We start from the raw sequence: 20915 nt of genomic DNA, 5'->3' as shown, positions 1-20915 counted from the left end.
GGAGGGAAAACACAAGGCGGAGAATGAGGATTAACAGAATAATTTACCGTTMCTTACTAATGAAGAATAGCTGAATTTAGAAATACAGTTTCTCCACTCCTTTAGTACTCTTAGTGTGGAGTATCTCATCACATGAAATTTGTTTCAGAGGTTTAATGTTTTATGGAAGGGAGTGACAGGTTGGTGGGTTTTAACACCGGGAAATTTTATAATCCATCTTGAGTTTTAGTTCTGGTCTGTAACTTTTCCCTTTTTGTCTTCACTGCACATTTTATGTACACTTTGTTCTAAAGCATCCAGACTGCTTACCAACGGTGACTGATAGAAATCTACTGAGATTACTGTTCTCCTGAAACCCAAGTTTTTAGAGAATTTGAAAGATTTCTAAAATTAGCACCGTGCATTGTTTCCAGTGTGTTTGATGAAGGATTGCAACTCCTCTAGGCTGTGGAGCACTTCATGTGAAAGACGCAAAGGGGATAGTTGTCTGGCACGTGCCGGTTACTCTTGCACAACAGCGCAATTCTTCCCTGCGCTTCACATAAATAGTATCTTTCTGTTGCAGTAAGTGCCAGAAGTCTTCAATGCAGGCCATTGGTTTTCACAGGCCTACATGATTTGCAGCAATTCCCCTTCTCTAGTGATGGGGCCTGGGATTCCTGTGTATTTGGAGAAATAAAGGATCCTTCTCCCCATGACTGTGAAAACAGGCAATGTCCTTCTTCAAAGGACAAAATAGGAGGGCAAGCATGTTCCTGCTGGCAGGTCTGCAGTGAGATGGACCCCCAGATCTGCGTTCACTTTGGCCGCATTCAGAGCTGGCCAGATGGAAGTCATATGTAGTCCAGAATCTGTATCGTTGCATATGTCTTTAGAGGAAGCTTTCTTACATAGGGAGACCGACTCAAATTGCCTTGCAGTGCGTTTCAACAAGTGTGGTTGCTGAAGATGGTAAAGGGGAATGCTGAGTCCTTTGCTCTTTGTTTTCAGTTAGGTTATCCTCTGCATTGACAGGGATTGAGGTATTAAGTTTATAAATGCTAAGAGATGCATGAAAACAAGCTGTGTCACCTCTTCAGTGCTGGACCTTYATCAAACAGCTTTCTCCTCCCTGAAGCTTGTGATCAATAAATGCTATGGTGGTGCGTGAGATATTCATGGTGAAGAGAAATCAGCAATCTAGCCAAATGCTTGTTATTTCTTAGTATTGTTAAAAGAGAGTGTAAAGAATATTTCTTTAAAACAGAGGACCCTATTACTTTCTCCCTGGATAAGGGCAGTGATAGGAAGCTTTTGTAGGTTATATTTTTGATACATTGTTCATTTTATGCCCCATGGAAGCCTTAAACATAAATGTTTTCCTACCAGATTTTTCTCTCAGTTTCTTCAACTCCCCTATTTTTAAGTGAATTTAGGGCTTGTGATTAGTGCCAGGTGTGTTAAAACAGCACTGGAGGCTGAAATCCTCTTTCTCCACAGAGCAGGTACACAGAGGCGGGAGAGGTGCAGGCCTTCCCCGTCCTGCCTGGTCTCTTTACTCAGCCCAGACCTGGCCAGATCAGCTCAGGAGCCATCTTTTCTGCACGTTCACTCTTAGACTCTCTTCTGCAGTGTCAGCTGTGATAGTGAATTTTGTGATACAAATATATAGATTTGTGTATTTGTCTGTGTGTGTATATACACACATATATATATTTTTAGGGAATACAAGAACCATACAGTCATCCAGTTTAAACCACTGTGTGATAATTTTGGGTTAGTAACTAGTTGGGCTGCTTCAGAAAGTCAAACTCTGTAGCCTGTTGTGACTTTCCCTTTCTTTTCCATGCTGACCAGAGTTGCACAAATTCAACAAAAGCTTCTCTTTTCTGTTTCATTTATATGCGTGTGCCTAGCTTTTGTTCCAGGCTAATTTTTTTCCCTGTCACAATGTATTGTTTTTCTCCTGTGTCTTTTGTCTCTTGTCTTTTAAAGTATTTCTGCTGTGCCTTTTGGCCTCATTCCAGCGTGCAGACAATGAAGTGCAATTTGCAGGATTGCTCTCCACATCTTCAGATTGCTGCAGAAGACTGTAAATGCACTTTCCAGGCTGTGGCAGGAATGCTGTGTGTGTAGCAAGGGAAAGCAGTAGCCGTTACATGGCATTGGTTTTAATACACTACTGTCAATCCCTTGCTTAAGACAAAACACTGTTGAGGTTGGAAGGTATAGGGAGAGGAGTGGAGCATGTTGCTATGCTCAACAAGGTTCATATTTTCTTCTAGTTTGGCATAAGGCTGAAGGTTGCCTTAGTTAAGTTGTTTGACATATTGTGGCTTTATAAAACAGCAACACCTCATCCAGAAGTTACATATAAACTGAGGAAGGAAAATAGTGTTTATCACACTGTATTACCTTCTGTGACATTTCTCTTACTTCCCCATGCAGGGAACAATAGCCAACTCACTAACATGTGTCCAGCTACATAAACGAGCTGAGAAGATCGCTGTCATGTTGATGGAAAGGGGGCATTTACAAGACGGAGACCATGTGGCTTTGGTTTACCCACCAGGTAAAGAACAGCCGTTTGGTATCTTGATGCTCCCCAAGGTTTGTGATCTAAGAACCTTTAGACTGGTGCTGCACTGATGGTATTGCCCACCTGTAAACCAAGAAAACGGGTAATAATTGGCAAAATGTGATCTATTTGCCTCATGTACACTGCTTTGAATTTAGTGAAACATATTTAAAGGAATTTCTCTTCGTGTGTGTGTATGTGCCTGGATATTACTTCTTTGGTTTCAGATTAAGATTAACCTGTGCTTTTAAAATATCTTTCTTATAAGCATTCAAATTTAAGCACTAATTTATTCTGTTTTTTTTTTTTTAATTTGCTGGAAATCATTTTATTGAAGGAGCAGTAACCTGCCAGTAATCCGGATCCTTTTCCACTGAAAAAAACAAGGCAGCCCCCATTGTTGCCTTACGATAGCCTGTGTATAGATTCAAGGAACTGTGAAACAGCAGAACTTACGTAATCTTGGTGCTGTTGTCACTTCAGCCTCCTTATATGATCTGAAGTATGCTGTGCACAGTCTGGCACCTACAGTCAATATTTATATGAAATGACAATTTTATGTTAGAAACAGGGATGTGAAATCATGGCTCCATTTTTTATTGACAATTTCAGGTATCTGAGGTTAAAAATGGCATGAGAAAGAAAATATTAAGTGAAACATCTAGATGTTCCTTATACAGGTCATAGGAACCGGCAGAGCGCTACCTCATCCTTTTGCTGGGGGATCACTCTTCTTTTAAACTCTCGCATATAAATTTAAATTTAGGAATATAACTAATCTGTAGAAATCAGTCTTTTTAACAGGTAACTTTGGGATCATACAAGTGGACAGTTCATCTGAGTGATGATACGTGGTTCCAGCTGTGTGTGTCGCCTTTGGTATTTCGTGCTCAGGAGAACAGTGCAATTGAAAGGAATCAGTGAAGCTGAACAAATACTGGCAAGGGGCTGAAAAAGAAGTCTTTTAAAGGGCTTAGTCTCTCATTTAACCTTCGGAGTTTGGTTCTGAATAATATTTATGCTGACATAGGTGTATGTGATTAAAGGGATTGATTCTCAGGGAAGATTTTTGTTTTGTTCTTCATGCAGGAATAGACCTGATTGCGGCATTTTATGGTTGCCTATATGCGGGCTGTGTGCCAATAACAGTTCGACCTCCACATCCCCAGAACATAGCTACAACGTTGCCTACAGTGAAGATGATTGTGGAGGTGAGCAGAGGTCTGGAAGTGCACAAGCAGATTAAATGAGCAGCGGACTAGCATAGTCTTTAGCAACTGTAGCTTAAATGAGTGCTGTAAGTTGAAGATACATATTCGTTCCAAAAACTCAAGACTTTAATTGCAGAGTCAACATTACTTGACAGCAAACAACCTTCCAACTTTTGCTGTCACTTTAGACAGCTGTTGTGCTACTTCTCTCAGGAAATATTTTGGAAATGCTTTCTTGTATTGAGCTATATGACAAGAAAGGTAGGATTCCTCACCTCTCAGTGCTACACTGACCACTGAGAAAAAGCACTGTGGAAAGATTAACTTGACCGGATGGTGATTTGTGCTCAGCTTTGTACATCTAATTGTTTGTAGTTTGAAGCAATTTCAAAGTTCTGTTGTGAAGATGTTGGTTGGTTTGTTGTTTCATCCAGAGAAGTGTTACTCAGACTTTTTCATTTAATACTTTATTATGTGTTTTGGCTGTATCTAATCATGCTTAGTCTTTGTTGCACATAAATAACTGCATTGAGCATGTTGGTGAGGGAAATAAAATGGTTGCAAAGAGATAGTCGCTTATATCGGATGGTTTCTAATCAATTAAATGGAATTCTGAGTCTCTGAAATAACTTAAGAGAATATTAAGCAAAGGTAATTTTGACACTTTAAGTTAATATTGATAATTTAAAGTTGTAAGAGCTAGGGATAATTAAAATCTGTGGGTTTCTTCATAGCATCAGATGCCATAAAATATCAGTAGAGGAATCATACATTGGTCTGTTATTTTCAAGGTTCTCGTTATTAAATATTTGCTTGCTGACAACTTCAAACTTCAGTATTTAAAAATTATAAAAGTGATATAAAATGTCTTATTTTATTTTTCCTTTGAGGTCTAATAGCCAAACTAGTTTTGGTTGGTTTCATGTCTGAAAAATCCTTGGACAGGCCTAAGCTGCCTTGTAATCATTCTCTTCAATAGACTGACTTTAAATAAAATATCAAAAATTACCAGCCACATTAATGCCAGTTTGACTTAAAAGCCTCTCAGCTCTGATTCACGCAAGGATTTTCTTTCATTTTGGAGAAGAATGACCTTGTAGAAATTAAAATATTGAAGCAGTTCCTTCACTGCCAATGAAATGCTTTAAAGATCCTGGTGTGATGGGGTCAAAGCCTGCTCTGACATACTATATATCAACACAGCACCTTTTGAAGTCAGTAAGAATTGCTTTGAGAAGCAAAATTTGGCCCATATAATTGTGTTTTGATGATGAATTGGTAGTAGTAAAATATAACTGAACATTATCAGGTTTCATTCTGTGTTAGTAAGAGGACTAATTTAGCACAGACCTAACTATAATTTGATTTGACAGAAAACATAAGCAGGAAAACAGGAAATAATTATTGTCCCATCTGGAGCAGTTGCTAACCTGCAGTTCAGCCCCACTCTTTCTCCTTCCCACCTTCCGTGCTGTTTACACCCCACTCGTTATTCTCCTGACCTGGAGACACTGCATTTTTTCTTGAGCCTCCTGGTTTTCCAGATAGCATAATTTCTGTGATGGCTAGCAACCCTTGAAATTCTCTTCATTTTGTGCTTCACTATGGCTGAGATCAAGATTTACATAGATTAAGATTAACTGTTTAAGAATTATTTTGCCTTATCATGACAGTGGCAAGATTGGAGTGAAGGATGCTGCAGTGAACCTTGGTTTCAGCTTTCTTCACTTTTAGCCTGAGATATTTGGAGTGTCCATACAGGGAAATCATGAGGTTATAAGAAGTAAGGAGAACTTGAGTCAGTGCTCACATGCTTCTAATTTCCTCATTTACTGTATAAAGTTGACCYATAAAGTTGACCCCCATGAGGTTACTGTCTACAGAGGCTGATCTCTTCTGCTCAAGTGGTAAAATTTAGTGCGCATATGGTTCCTGATCTCCTTAGATTGCTAAACCTTGGGAATTCAGTGTGCAATGAAATGTCTCCACTTCCTTAAAGAAAAAAATATTCTTAGCATTGTTTCTGTGCACAGATTCTCAAACTTTGGAGAAGAGTGGGGCTGCCTTTTCAGTTTTTCCTCTGCACTATCTTCAGTGATTAAATGTTCATATTTATGTTTGTCTGAATGTGTGCTTAAATATATTGAGTTAATTTTTATAATCAGTAACATATTTTTGTAGTTGCTACTTTATTTATGGGGGTTTTTTTTAATAGATAATCTCAAATGAGAATACCTTCAGCACATACCATCTAAAATTCAGTGCAGATGGTAGTTGCGGTAAATTTGCCATTCCATTTCTCACTGTCCTTTGCAGAATTACTAGTCTAGAGCTACTTATGCCAATATACAAAGAGGAGTTCCCAGTGCTTTATCACAAGCACAGGAATCAGAAATATATGGCTAATATATAAAATTGACTTAAGATAGTAAAATTACTCATATAAGTGTCAAGTTAGATTTTGGTTTATGTTAAAATAGTGTTTATAAACCAAGATATATTACCATCACATAGAAAATGTTCTGGTCACGGTCTAATGTACTGGCATCCTAGGTTGATAAGCGATGTAATGTGTTGGAAAAGTCATATCCTCCATATTAAGGTACTGTTAGTTTCATTGCAATAGTCTGCTCAAAGTGCAGTTTCCATGCAATTTGTAAAAGTCGCATGACTTCATCTGCTCTGTGAGCTTCATTTTTGTGCATCCTTTTACTTCCTGATCGGAAAATGTAAGACTAATAAACCTGCATCCTGTTCTGGCAGAGAATAAATCATGGTTTTGCTCATTTTCATAGGAGAATTAATCAGTATCCCATTGTGTTATTATTTCTTTGTTAAATTCCTAGGTGAGTCGCTCTGCCTGCTTAATGACTACGCAATTAATATGTAAATTGTTACGGTCGCGAGAGGCAGCAGCAGCAGTGGATGTCAGAACGTGGCCTCCAGTACTAGATACAGGTGAGCATTAAGGCAAGGGGGCTGCTGTGTCGTTTTTTGTTGTTGCACTTGTCAAGTTTTCAGAGGTCTGTCTGTCACTGGCGTAAGATAAATACATTTTCTTTCTTTGTTTTCACTAGACGATTTGCCAAAGAAGCGGCCTGCACAGATCTACAAACCTTCTAACCCTGACACGCTTGCTTACCTTGACTTCAGTGTCTCCACAACTGGAATGCTAGCAGGGGTAAAGGTAGGCATTTTATGTTAAAACTGGCATTCCTGCCGTCGCTCCTCGTTGGCAGATTGCTCCTTATTTGTGATTTCTGTTGATTTTGGTAATAGAAATTGAATGGCTTCCTCCCTTGCAGTCATTATTTGGTTCAATTAACATTAAATTAGCTCTTCTGTACTGACTGTTGTACTGTGTGAGTTTACTGCAGTGAGTTTAGTCCCTCTCCTCCTTCTCAAAATAAAAAGTTTCATGCTGATAACCCTGCGTACAGCCCAATAACTTGTCTGCCTAAAGCATTCTTCAACAGAAGCATCTATTTTTTCCAGGATATGAAGGAAATGAGACTCAGTCATCCCCTTTCTACTTGTTGCAGTGCTGGTCAGCCTACTTGTTCATTGTTTGTTCCTTACTGCAGTTCAGCTGCTGGCCATTAGATTTCAATATTCTCTTCTTCATGTGGTTAAGGGGACCACAGATGTTTCTGGTATATTCACCTGGTGTAATACTAGAGGAAACAGGAAAAAATTCATTTATGGATTTGTATGACAAACATTGGCATCTCAAACTCTTTAAATCTCTATTTTGGCATTTTCTCCAACCCTTCAGCCGTAATATTTTGAAGCTGTTTTTTCTAGCTGCTAACATATGTATTACTCCAGTTTTGTTTTCACCAGCCTGCAGGCAGAGGTAAAATCACTTTCTTATTCTTATGTGTTACTTCCTTACTCCTATCTACTATATGTCCAAGGATTATGATTACTTGAGCAGTTTTTGCTGAAGTATCCCACTTGTAGCTTGTACTAAAATTCTCATACTCTCTGGCACTACCCATGTATTTTCAGAAGCTGTCAGCATACTTTGCAAACAAAGAAAGCATCACTATCCCCAGTTTTCAGGTGGAGAATCTGAAGCACAGAATGGTGGAAGTGACCTGCCCGAAGCTGACTAACGGTTAAGTGGCCGAGCTGGCTGATGGTTACATGTCAGATGCTCCTGGAAGATTCATTTCACCTAACTTTAGATAGCTGCAAAGTCTACAAACGTGGATTTGTCACTAGGCTCCTCTATAATCAACAGAGAGAAACAGGGTCTTTTAGGGTGTAATTCACCTGACCTATTTGAAACATCTATTTTGGGACAGGATGGATGTCATATATGCCTTCATTGCCCCTAAAGTGAGCCTGAAATGATTGTTTTAGATGCAGTCATCCATATTTAATCAAATCTGAATCCCACCTTCTCAGACTTGCAGAAATGACTACAAACTATGCAAAGTCAGTATTTGGACAGCTTCAAAGAGAGTCAAAGCCAGGGCAAGGTGAAGAACATTTGCTTAATGGCGGCTAAAGTGAAATCCAGATAAATCTCTTGTGGAACTCTTAATTATCAGGTATCTGGGTCACAGAGCTTCTAGATCACTGATTCAGCAAGTTTATGTAAATATGGATCATCTGCTAGATCACTGTTAGTGATTTAATTATAAAAGTATCATCGGAAACCTTAAGGCATATGATAATGTAATGGTGATAAATTAAAAAATGGATAAACATACTTTTGTGGCTTCTGAAAAGTTGATAAATGTTTGGTTGCCATATTGGAGGAAGTAAACTCCACTTTCTTATGTTTACTCTCAACTTYTTCATTGGCTTGGACCCTGTATGGTGTAAAAACTCAAAGAATAACACTAGTTCTTGTCCTGGAGAGTTCACATTAATCCTGTCTGAAAAACTGGTCTTGTTTCAGTGAGAGTAGAATTAATCACTTCAAACTGCAGATGTTCACAGTATGGACACCTGGTTTGAGCTGGTCTTTGTACAGCACTTGGAACATGTCCAGAGTCGGTTATGGCACTCAGAGTCAATGGAGAAAAAGTCACTTTGGGAGTTTTAATCCCCTGCTTTACTTTAGGATTGGATAAATTGTACCTTCCAGGTGCCTGTTCCCCTCCAGTGACTGTGATGGCATGTAAGGCAACTCGCTCAGTAAGTGGCAGAGATCAGAGGTTAGGTGAGCTAAATCTTGCGCAGGCTGTCTTTCTAACACAAATCTTTCTTGTTATCAACAGAGAAAACAAAGATTAAAAGGTGTAATTCTGTTCCCACTATAGTTAGAACTTCTAAGCCAGGACAGGTGAGTTTGTGGGAAACGTGCTCACAGCTGAGTTCAGGTGCTGTCAGTAACAGAAGTTAAAGTGACTAGAAAAAAATCTGAACAATTTCTTTTTGGTCAGTTTTTTTGTTTCTTCTTTCTGCTGATTTTGTCTCKGAGACCTTCCATATCAAGATTTAGAAGACCTGTTTCTCATTTAGGAGCTGGCTAGCATAAAGACATTTTATAGCACATTTACTAAGTTTATCAGGGATCTTTATGGCTGAATGGTTGTACTGAAAAAATTATTTATTGTATCAAGAAAAGTGTACTTGGAAGTATATTATTGGTGATAACAAAATACTTCAAATCACATTCAGATTCTATAGTCATTCATTCCTTTGTTCTTCTCGCAAATTTAGCTCATTATCATTAGCTTTGCATACAGCTTGGAGCACACATGTGAACCACTTGCAAAATTCTCCCTAACTTTCTTCAAACATTCGCTCTGTCTTCCCTTCCCTTTCATGCTTATTTGGACGACCTCTTGAAGGAAAACCATGTTTTCTTAGGTATAAATTACATGCATGCTTACACAGAGCACAAAGTCAATATTTATTTGTTTTCTTTATCCAGTAACTGATTTAAGAACCTGGCGCAGTTTGGGAATGAGCTGTGGCCTCGTTGATCATTTTAATTACTTTGCTGTTGTCTTTCAGATGTCTCATGCAGCCACTAGTGCCTTTTGTCGTTCTATTAAGCTGCAGTGTGAGCTTTATCCCTCCCGAGAAGTTGCTATCTGTTTGGACCCTTACTGCGGACTCGGGTTTGTCCTCTGGTGCCTCTGCAGGTGAGGTTTCTCTCCAACCTTTTAAAATACGGTGTTATATAAAACAGAACCAGGATGATGCGAGTGATAAAAGGATGGGAAGAGCAGAGAACATCTCTGGGACTAACAGAGGCAATTGAAATTGCCTGAAGCTATACAGAGGATGTGTTTTGTTTGCGCGGGGCATGGCCTCAAGTATTTAAGGCTCGGTTGAGTGCAGAGCAGCAGTGGGGCTGTGTGCTGACCTGCAGCTGCTTGACTGCCTCTCTGCCGGGGCTGMCTCGTTTCTTCTGAGGAAGACGATACGCTACCTTCAGAAAATCCTTTCTTCTTTTTCCTTGTCTAATCTGAAAGCACGAGTGAATATTGGGGACCTCCTTATTGGTGGATGTGATTTTTGGAGAGACGTGAAATTGTGTTTTATTAGAGAAAGATACTTGCATGGCAGTAGCAAAGCTACCAAAAAAAAAATTTAGTGAAATGTGTATCAGTCATTTTTTATTAATAGGAAGCTTAGAAGTTGTAGCAGTTCTGTCAGTCTCTATACTCCAGGGAAGTTACAGTTCAGCACTGAAAGCGGTTGCATTGATTTTTTTTCTGATCTTTTTTTTTCTTCTTTTTTCTTTCTTTTTTTTAATGTTGCTAAGTTGATACAAAGGGGAAGAGCTAATGGGAACGGTATGCAAGCATATTTTTACTAAGACATATTAGAGTTGCAGTACTCCAGAATTTTTGCTCGCTCCATTGGAAGCTCTTTGGTATTAGCAGTATGTTATTTTTAGTTGCTGAAATTAAGATAACCCAGGGCAAAAAAAATTATATAATTCTTGATAAACTTTTTACCAATTTACTAATTCCCCCATTAAAACATTATTTAACAACAATTTCAACAATATGTTCTCAGGAAGTATTGTTTATTTAAAAGCAGTCTATTGGCCTTTTTTACTGCCCTTACTGTTTAAAACATATGTTATTAAATGTGAAATGGCCCCAAAATTAGCAGTGTTACCCTATTCATTCTTGATCAATATTTGTTGCTTTAAACTAATATTATTTCCAATTTTACATAGTGATTAGAGATTACTGTGTTTTGAAAAATCACAATATTTCAATGACTTATGTCTAATACAAAATAAAAATATTGGGGCTACAAAAACTCAGAAAACATTTCACAAATGTTGAGGGTCCCTCTATTTAAGTTAAGCTTTTAAAATGTTGATACTTTTAAGTCAGCTGAATATATTTCTTATAGTGGAACGTGTTGTGGTGTGTCCTAGTTTTGGCACTGTTCGGCCTTAGTTCTGCTGTGGGCTAAGTTAAATCTATCACGATGCATTCAGCAACTTAACCCCGGGAGAAGACTGTTAAAGCAGGATGGGAGAGTTCAGCTAAGGAGCTTATTTCTATATGGGAAAATGGGGGACCTGGGGCATCCAAGCGATAACTTGTATGCAACATCATTATAGATCAGTAGAATACAGATAAAATGTTGACCTGTCCAGAAACCAAGAATTTTGTGGTGCCCACAACTCTCCTGAATACAGAAACTTGTGTTTGTTCTGGAACCATATTTACAACAAATAAGAAAGTGTTGCTCTTAGGTCCTTCTCAGTCAGCCTTTTGCAAGAGAAGATTGTGTACAACTGGAATAAGGTAGCAAACCTATGGGAGAAAGCAAGCAATCAAGGTCTGTGCTCCTCTGTAGCTTGTAGAAGGAATAGAAAATTTGATATAATTTTCAAAGAAGAGAAAGGAAAAAAAGCAAGTTGAAAGAACCAAGATCAGGACAGGCACACTCTAATCTCGTGAGCCATCATGTCAATCTCTGCTTTGCCACTGATTTCCTGTTCCAGTAAAACCAGWGAAGATGCAGCCTGCTTGAATAGCRACTGTCATTTAGAGAAGGCTGACATCAGAGGAAGCTTCATTAATTTCACTTACAAACTTAACTTCCATTTCATTGCTACTTTAGAGTGAATGTTATTTGATATGTTCTTTAATAGCATAAAATACATTGTGAGGCTACTAGACACTTGCTCTTTGTAACTTAAAACTTTGTAACTTTGCATTTTGCTCTTTGTAGTTTAGAATACCAGAATACTTCCCAACTTTTTACAGCCCAGATTCTACCTCAGAGGGATTTACTGTCAAGTTATGATTGTCTGTCATCACTCCCACTAACTAAATTAATGCTTCTAATGGCATATGGAAATAAAGCTAGATCTTCATTTTTTGATCAGCTATTGGGTTTTGAGGGTTAAATAGGAATTCTTCACTTTAGGAATACAAAAGGAAGAGAATGCAACCTCCTGTACAGAGTGCAGTTAAAATGACAAGTGGGAAAATCTTCCAATAAATTCTTTTTCCACAATGTCCTTTATTAACTAGACTAAAGTGGGCGTAGACTGAACAAGGAAAGAAAAACTAACTTTTTATCCCCGTTATAGGTGCTTACATGTTGTGCTGGCCTGCTCCACTGCGATGCCCCAGAATGCAGCATTCTGTGAGCTCAAAGCTGCTTAGGGAAGCCTGCTGGAGCATGGAGCCAGCCCCTTGGTAAGTCTGGAACAGATTGCATAGTTTTGCAAAGGTTTGGGGTTTTTTTTTTTTGAATTTATTATTTTATGTCCTAGAGGGTATAAAATAATAAAGAAAAGAAACCTTGCAAAGCAGAGCAATACATGTTTAAAAAGAAAAAAAAAAAAGGGGGATTTACCAAGTTCCCTCTGAACTGGCTGCATGCTCCAGCAGAGTTTCCTTGGAACCTTTGTCACAGAACAGCACATCCTGGGTGTGGCGGCAGAGGCAGCAGCCCAAGGTGGGGTCATACATCCAAAACTTCCAAATTTTAACAGTTTTTTTTTTACTAATGACTCATTAAAAGGACACATTATTTTTCTCTTTTGTCATTTTTCCATTCTGAGAAGGTGATCGTAGTATTCTAACTTGCATTACATTTTAAAATATATTCTGTTTTTTAAAAGAAAAAAAATTGCAAATGTCCTCTAATGTAGACGAATCAATACTAAATCTCATTGTTTGAAACTGCTTCCTGAAATTAAATTGTCCCTCCCTAACTTAATGCTGGTCCCTGTGAGGTAGAACAGAGTATCCTACACTTATGTTAGTGAGGATTTACTTAATTAATAGCTGCTGAGCGAGCAAATACAATAAGAATTTTCCCTCCACTTTAGCCCARCTAAGCTAGTCCATACTGTAGTTCTCCTTTTACTGTTGGAGGATAGAATTCTCCGTGCTGAAATTAAAACTGAGTACATTAATTATTTTAAAGAAACTACTTAATATGTTAGTAATTCTCAGAAACAAAGATTGTAATAGTACAAGCTTGTAAAACTCAAACTGGACTGGAGGAACTGGATTTTTCAGTCTGCGATGGCCACATCAGTAAATATGGTGATTCCTATCAAATTATTCTAGGAAAGCTTTCCAGGTAAGGTGTAATGAGAGCAGCCTTCTTCTCTCCCACTCCTCCTCCCTCTGCCTTGCAGTGCCAAGCTCTTGCAGTGCTGCTGGGTAGCTTCTGCAGTGAGAGACTGTAGGGTTTCGTGTGAAGCAAACAGACAGAAGTGGGGAAGAAGTAAGCAAGGAATTACAGCATTAGTGTGAGAATTGCTATGTAAAAAACTATAGTGTGCTACAAATCATTTAATTACTGCTAGGTTTTCTAGTCTAGCTTGAAGCTATCTGTCAAACATGAACCTTTCACCCAGTTTCTAGCCCATTTATAACAAATTAAAGGCAGGACTACATAAAGAAGCCCAAATTGCCAGCTCAGAAAAGAATGATTCTGACATGGAAAATGAAGGGTATGAACACAGCCATCTCTCTTGTATCTTTWGCATAATTGGGGCAGGAAAAATATAGAGTTGGGGCTGCAGCACACTTTGGAGTGCCGGTTCCAGATGAAGTCTTTAGCCAGGAGCAATTTGCAGAAGAGGTAATTTACAGTTTTTTGCTTGTTACAATAAGTCTGTTACACCTACCTCAAGTCTAGAAGGTTCAAGGGCACCTGAAATCCTGAATCACCTTGATATGTGAATTCTGCAATGTATTAACTGCACTGACTCTGTATACCTGACTGAAGGCCCTAACATGGGTGAATAATTGGGGACACAAAAGGTAGTGCTAAGGCAGGCCTGAATCTGAGCAAGGGCCTATAAATACAAACTGTACTGTGTCTGATGAACTGAGCCAGATTTGATTAGCCTCTTCCTACCTTAGGATGTCCCTAATGCCAGTCCCAGCAGACATGACACACTAATGGCACTATATCATCCAATTAACCCCAGGTTATGAGTTCTAAAGGCAGACTAGCTGGATTTTCCATGCAGATGTTACTTTGGGGAAGTTAGGCAGGGAGCACAGAATGGTCTTAGGGAGTCAGGAAGGGCCTGTGGAACTTCTTTAGTTCAGGGCAAGATGGCACTCTCACTTTTTTTCCTCAATACAAAATGAAAACAATGGTCAAATTTTTCAAACCTGTTTACTCACTTTCAAGTACTTAGATAAAGGGACCTCGTGCTGGAATGATGCTGAGCACCACAAATTCTTTCAAGTGACTCTATATATGATTTCCACTCCTGGTGCTACTGGATCATGTGTTTGTGCTCCAGAGCAGGATTCAGCGGTTAGCAACATGCAAGTGTGCAGACACATATGGAGTAACCTTGCTCCTCCCATACTTGGGTCTTTGAGGGACCACCTGCCTCTCCTTCTGCCCCAGTAGCTGCCACATGGACCTAATCATAGTTCACAACCAAAAGCCTCCATTTTTAAAAGTTGTTGCTAAGTTGTATTTATGTTTGTATTAGCTAGACAATCTAGCTCATTGTCTGCTAATGACAATCAGTACTTTGGGGAAAGTTTTAGGTTTTGYTGTGTATTATTCCCTGATTGATTAGATTTCCCTCCTGGTACCCAGGATGCTGTGCTCTCAATATTCAGCAGTCACTTACATGCTGCCTCTCCTGAGAGGCAGCTTTTCTGGCTAGGATTTGACACATTCTTTTATATGCTGTGCATATAAGACCTTCTCTAAGAGGTTTTTAAGAGGTRCACCATTTTAGGGTTTTGTTAGATCATTTTGTATGTTCTACTTCAGACAAGGGCACAGTGCTCTCTCTGCTTCCCAATGACAAGTTACACGTCTGTTCAGAAGTGCCCAGTCGCAAGCGGGGGCAATGTTAGAAAAGGCTTTGATTTCACAGCTCAGAGTTTGCTGAAATGCTTCTCTGCAACGGGGAAGTTAAAGCCTTTTGAAGAAATGCCAGTAACAAGAATTTCAAGTCACCACATGGCTCTCATTCTGGGCAGCCAGCATTGCCCCAAAAGGCAGTGCGGGAGCTAAAGGAACAAAATACTAGTATTTCAGTGTTTATCCAAAGACTAATGTCTGTACCAGCACCAGAGCATGAGTTAAAACAAAAAGCTTGGTTATGGCTCCACTCTCACTGGCTCCAGTACTGTCATGTGAAAACTGTAAAACTGGACCTATTCTCAGCACCAGAAATCCATCAAGATTTATGGGTAAGGTCCTTTCTAGGAAAATCTGTGTGCCCTACGCAGTGATCTCTTTTGCTGTTCGTAGGCTAAACTTCTTTTTGAGATACCACCGCCCTACCAGTGCTGACTGCTTGTCTACTAACCATGTGTAGTAGTGCTCTGCCTTCAGTGGACTGTATGCCACATTGGGAATGCTGGTTTTTATCTCTGAACTCTCCAGATAGCATGAGGTCCTTTGCTTGCTCTCCAAAAGCCCCTCTTCTGTGAATGCATGGGTCTCCAGCTGAAGATTTCATTTCAGCCCAAGCCTGAGGAAACCTAGCTTAGACATATGCCCAAACACCTTCTCTGTGACCTGTACTGTCCTTCCTGCAAGCTCTGATCCAGATGAATATGAAGGCTTTTGCTCACACCTGTTGATTCCCTCAGAATACTGAGGCTCTTCACAGGCTTTGAATAGGTCTCCTTTTTATGTGCATGGCAATTTGATTATTTTGGGCCCTACCAAATGCCACCAAAAGCCAAATACGAATACCTGGTGCTCATCACCAAATGTCCAGCACCACCTGTAGAAATGCAGAGAAGAAATGCATAGCACTAAGAAGGCTCAGCATTGCTTACCTGCCTCCTGCACTTAGGTGGAAAAGCAGCTGGTATCAGCTGAGAATGACACCAAGGAGTAAGGACAATAGCAAGTTATTAGCCTGCCAAAATGCAATTCCAATTGAAGTTGCCATTTGTCCACATTTATTACCCTGCTGAAATTTCTGGAACTGTAACAAAGACTCAGACTTTATTGTTAATCTTCCTCAACACAGCATGGGGTAAATCTTTGATTCAGTGGATCAGCTAATTGCTAAGATATACTTCCAGGCATCTCTGTATGCTGCCAAAGCAGCATGCCAATCAGTGCAGTTGGAGTTGTGATCTGATGGCACCATGACTCCAAAATTCATCCTGCTACATTTCTGTCCATGTGCAGCCCTATCCCAGTGAAGACAGACAAGACTTTTCATTTACTGCGAGATTACAAGGCYTTGTCCACCATCACCAGTGAAGTGCTCGGGGCTATTCAAAGCAAGGATTGATTCTGAATACTTTTTTCCCCAAATTGCTTTGCAGTCCCCTAAAGAAAGAGAGCATTTCTGAAGGTTGATCTCCCACCTCAACTACCACTTCATTTCACTCTGCAGCAGCATCCAAACAGTCATTTTGACAAGATGGTGCAGCAATGCTCTATAATCTGTCTTTTTCATCTACACCTGTTTTTGCTTGCTCCTTTTGCCTTTTGTAGAAATGATGGAGACTGATAAACAGCTATTCAGGTTCATCAGATATTCTCTGCAGTTCTGTGCACAGAGTGCACTATGTCTTCTGTTATAAGACTGTTACATCAAGAGACACAGTTACTTTTGGTGGCAACAGATTCTGCAACAGGGGAAGAAAGGTTCTTGCTTCAGTTCATTCCCAGTATTTAAACAACTAGAGTTTGAATTTTGTACAGATTCCAACACCTCAGATGCCGTTTCAATTTCAGAATGGTAATTTTAGCTTCCACGATTTATATTTAAATCCCCAGGATTGACTCTCCACCTGCAGAATTCTTTCCTCTGACAGTCAATGCTTGAAACTACTACTCCCCCAGGGAAAACCTTTCCTTAATGTCCCATCTGTGCTCCCCAAAGCCACAACGTTCACCACAATTTTGTTGCTTCTAGTATGAGAAGAAAAAAGATAATGGCTTAACTGTCTCTTGATGGCTGTCTTGTCTCAAGAAGGAGAGATGAAACAGTCTATTCATTCCATGCCGCTGTTTCAGGATTAACAAAGAAAAGTCTCCAACATCTCTATCCTGCATGGGKCAGTGTTGGAATGCATGATGGGAAAGGTTCCCGGATGTCGGGGACCACATTTAGCTTTATCCATGATCCTCCAAAGCAGCCTTCCACAACTGCAGTCTGTTCAACTGCATGGCCTTCTGCTTGATTGCCAGTATCCACGTTAAGCAGAAACCCTCTAACATCTCAAACTGATTTGAAACCACCAAGCTGAAAAGCTTTCAACCAGCTATACAAGGGAGCATTTCTCTCCACCAAAACACTGGTGACATACAGCTTCTCTGGGGTTAACATGGAAGGATAAAGTGTGAATTTGCAAGGATATGTGACTACCAGGAATGTTTTGTTGCTTGGAGTGATTCACAAAGCCTGCACAATATTTCTGAGATGGGCTCGGAGACGTGAGTCAAGCTACRACTGACAGCAAGGTGGCCAGGTGTTGCAGAAAACAGCTTAGCTGTGGAACTGGTGTGTCTCTGAGCTCCCCAGACTGCTCTAGCAAATCAGATGATGTATGTGGCTCATTAGACCACAACTAGGGAGGCAAGGCCTGTGCTGGTCATCCTGTCTCCAAGCATGATACCGTCTTTCTGTAGGTTTATGACAAGAACAGCACACGTTTGAGATTCTGCCCCACAGAAAGTTCCCGTCCTAGTAGATATTTTCTGCTGCCCTGAATCTTAGTTCTGAGCTCCCCTGTATTTCTGAGGGATTATAAAACTCAGAAAAGGTTCTAGCAAGATCTTAATTTAGTTCTGTCTAATTAAAGTGATTTTTGTAGCCAGAGCATGTTGTTATCTAGTCTGCTTGTGAGAATGCTTGTTTCAGTCTCAAGAAGAGGCTGTCATTTTGCACCCAAATCCAGGTGCTTTAATGCTGCATGGTTGTTGGTGGGAGACTGAGAGAGAACAAAAATATGTTTCTTACTTGTCCAACATAACTTGATCAAGGAGGGAAGACACTTCACCCCACTCATTAGTGTTACTAAGGGGGAAAGATTTAGTCTGTGGTGTGAATTGGTATTCCCAAATCCCACYATTTTGGACTGTTTCCCGGTAGTGTGTCCTTTGGATGCACTTTTCTGGGCAGGGGTAATGTGTGTTCTTTTGATTTTGTTTTTATTTTTGGGATGTTTTGCCGAGCTGAATAAGTGACACTTTCAGGAGCCTAATGTGGTTCTGAACGATCTAATAATTCTCCCACGTTTGAACCCCTGGCAGCCTRTTTCTTAATGTGCAGATATTTTCCCCCAATAGTGATTGCGGCACCTAGAAGGATTTAAGGAGGGGGAATGGGTTTGATGCTGAATCTCTGTATACCCTATTTATACAGGTTGGAGCCTATCACAGTTTCTTACCCTAGTGATTACAACTTCCCATTTATTTAGAAGTATTATTTATTTGCCAGCCCAATTACACACCTTGGTTGTTTGTGGAGCCCTAGCCTTAAATTTGCAAAGAGCTGAACCCTTTTGGCCTTCCCTGAAAAACTTCAYAGAATTGGCTAAGAAAGAAAGAGTCGAGCAATATTTATAGTAAAATCTGTTGCTGCTCCTTAGCTGGGTTTGATCTGTCAGTTGAGCTCAGGGCATACTCTTTCCAGGCTTTGGTAACATTGCCAGCATCTCTTTTCAAACGCTTATGAAGCACTTGCTCGGGGTTCAGTTAGACTTTATTCTGATTCCATAAAAGCAACATAAAAGCATAATGCTTCATTTGACCATCCTGTGCTATTGCTGTTATTTCGACCATGTCTGAGAACRCAGCTCTTCATGGCAAGTCACTGCTCATGAATCATCAAGAATGGAGGAAATGTGGACAAGCAGTCAAAGATAAGATTTTGCTGTGTGATAAATGAAATTATTTGAACTGTAGTTCATATTTATTCCATGACATTCTCTGGCTCATACTCCAGCAGAGTCCTAAACTGTTTGGATTATTAACAGGCATTGTGGCTGGATTTGTAGAGCTTTTGTGCCTTTATCATACCATGTAAAGACATCCAGGTCACAGACATTGTTCCAAATCGTACAACTTTTGAAAGTGCCCTAATCTGGAGTCTAGGGGGGCACTCACTCACCAAGGATGGGAGCTGTATGAACAGCTCATCTTCAAGAATTGCAGAGGTGCGTATCTTCCTTTCTTCCTAATGTCAAGTGTTATGGAGATGCTACTATTCCTGAAAATAAAATTTCATTTGGTGTCTTACCTCGGGCATTCGGATTTGAAAGTGTCAGCTTTATTTTACCAAGCTGGCATTTTAATTTTTCAAGTCACAAATGGATTTCTCTCATGTGTGTCATAAATCTCTGGGGCTTTATGGTCCTTTTTCAGAACTTGTATGATTTGGGGGGTTTATGTTATGACTGTTCTGATTTGAAATATCTACAAATCACTGATTCAGATGTGAGGGGAACTGTAAAAGTGGTGGTAAATCTGCCTGTCGGATATGACTGATCAGCATAGGGCCCATAGGAAATAAAAGCATCAATTTGGGAATATTTTTATTCCCTTTGGGAGAATCACTGGTACCATAGCAATTAGTTTTGACATAACTGTTTCCTTCGGGGACCCTAATAACTGTCTTCTCTCAATACTTGTGCTCCCTTGGTATCCAATAAACAAGAGATGTTGGATATTTGATTTTTAAAAGTTCATRAAACCTTCATAGAAAAAATATAAGGCCACATTTATTGTTAAATTGGGGCCAGATTTACTTCCTTGAAAATGATTGCAAACTTCCTGCTTGCCTCAGCAGGAGAGAGTTATTTCCATGTTAAGTAATCAAGTACTCTTTTAATCAAGGTATCTTAAAATGGTAATTGCTCGATCTTAATTATTTGTCAGCAACACATAATTTTTGTTGATATTGTGATACCATTTATTAGCAGAATTAATAACCTAGCTATTTTGTTCTCTTTGGTACAGTTCTAACAGCAAAGCCCACTGGCATTTTGAGTAAATTAGTATTTTAGGACCACGGTCTGCTTACGTTCCTATTGATTCCTCATAGATTCTGACAGTACAACAAAAAGCAGAATTTTCCCCTTAATGTTAAACTATTGCAGCTGTAGAGCACTTGTAAGACTACCGTGGTTCATCCAGTGCTTTGATAACTTTAAATTCTAGCATCCCATAGCCTGCAAACATCTACAGACTCATTTAGCACGTGTTAACAAGTCTTATATCTTTACAGCGTTTATTCAGGACACCAGTCTATTTTGATTCCTCCCTCAGAACTGGAGACCAATCCTGCTCTGTGGCTCCTGGCTGTGAGTCAGTACAAAGTGAGAGACACTTTTTGTTCCTATTCAGTCATGGAGCTTTGTACTAAGGGACTCGGTTCGCAAACAGAGTCGCTGAAGGTGAGTAATTCTGCTGTTGTGCGTAACATGCCGTTTGYCTAGTGTCCAAGCACCTTCTCTGCCCAGAACAACTGTGCTGAATATATGCAGCGAGGGGAAAATCAGCAGCGGGCAAGGGCAGCTTCCACAGAACCGACACTGTGCCTCGCCAAAGGCTGTGTATTAATATCACTCATTCTCTTTCAAATCACAGGGCTTTTAAACATCAAGGAAAGGCTTTTATTTACCTAAGCTTTCTGATCTGTGTTGAAGTCTGTGTTGGTAGGCAGATGTTGGAAAATGGAGGTGTAAAAGTCCAAGATACCCGAGGATTAGTATATTGTATATTGAGTTTTA

General features: G+C 39.7%; 1 protein-coding gene across 1 annotated transcript in view; it reads left to right on the top strand.

The window, feature by feature from the left end:
• DIP2C (disco interacting protein 2 homolog C) overlaps positions 1 to 20915 on the top strand; it is a 328359-nt gene that overhangs the window by 270629 nt on the left and 36815 nt on the right. Inside the window, exons 26-31 of the mRNA XM_026069254.1 lie at positions 2428 to 2551; positions 3647 to 3768; positions 6615 to 6726; positions 6846 to 6955; positions 9745 to 9875; positions 20411 to 20579. Coding sequence (XP_025925039.1) covers positions 2428 to 2551; positions 3647 to 3768; positions 6615 to 6726; positions 6846 to 6955; positions 9745 to 9875; positions 20411 to 20579 — 768 coding nt within the window. The remainder of the gene's footprint in view (positions 1 to 2427; positions 2552 to 3646; positions 3769 to 6614; positions 6727 to 6845; positions 6956 to 9744; positions 9876 to 20410; positions 20580 to 20915) is intronic.

Source organism: Apteryx rowi, unplaced genomic scaffold (genome assembly GCF_003343035.1).
Source record: "Apteryx rowi isolate R43461 unplaced genomic scaffold, aptRow1 scaffold_29, whole genome shotgun sequence".
NCBI lineage: Eukaryota > Metazoa > Chordata > Aves > Apterygiformes > Apterygidae > Apteryx > Apteryx rowi.
Note: the sequence above shows the minus strand (reverse complement) of the source record. Positions and strands in the feature narration are given on the sequence as shown.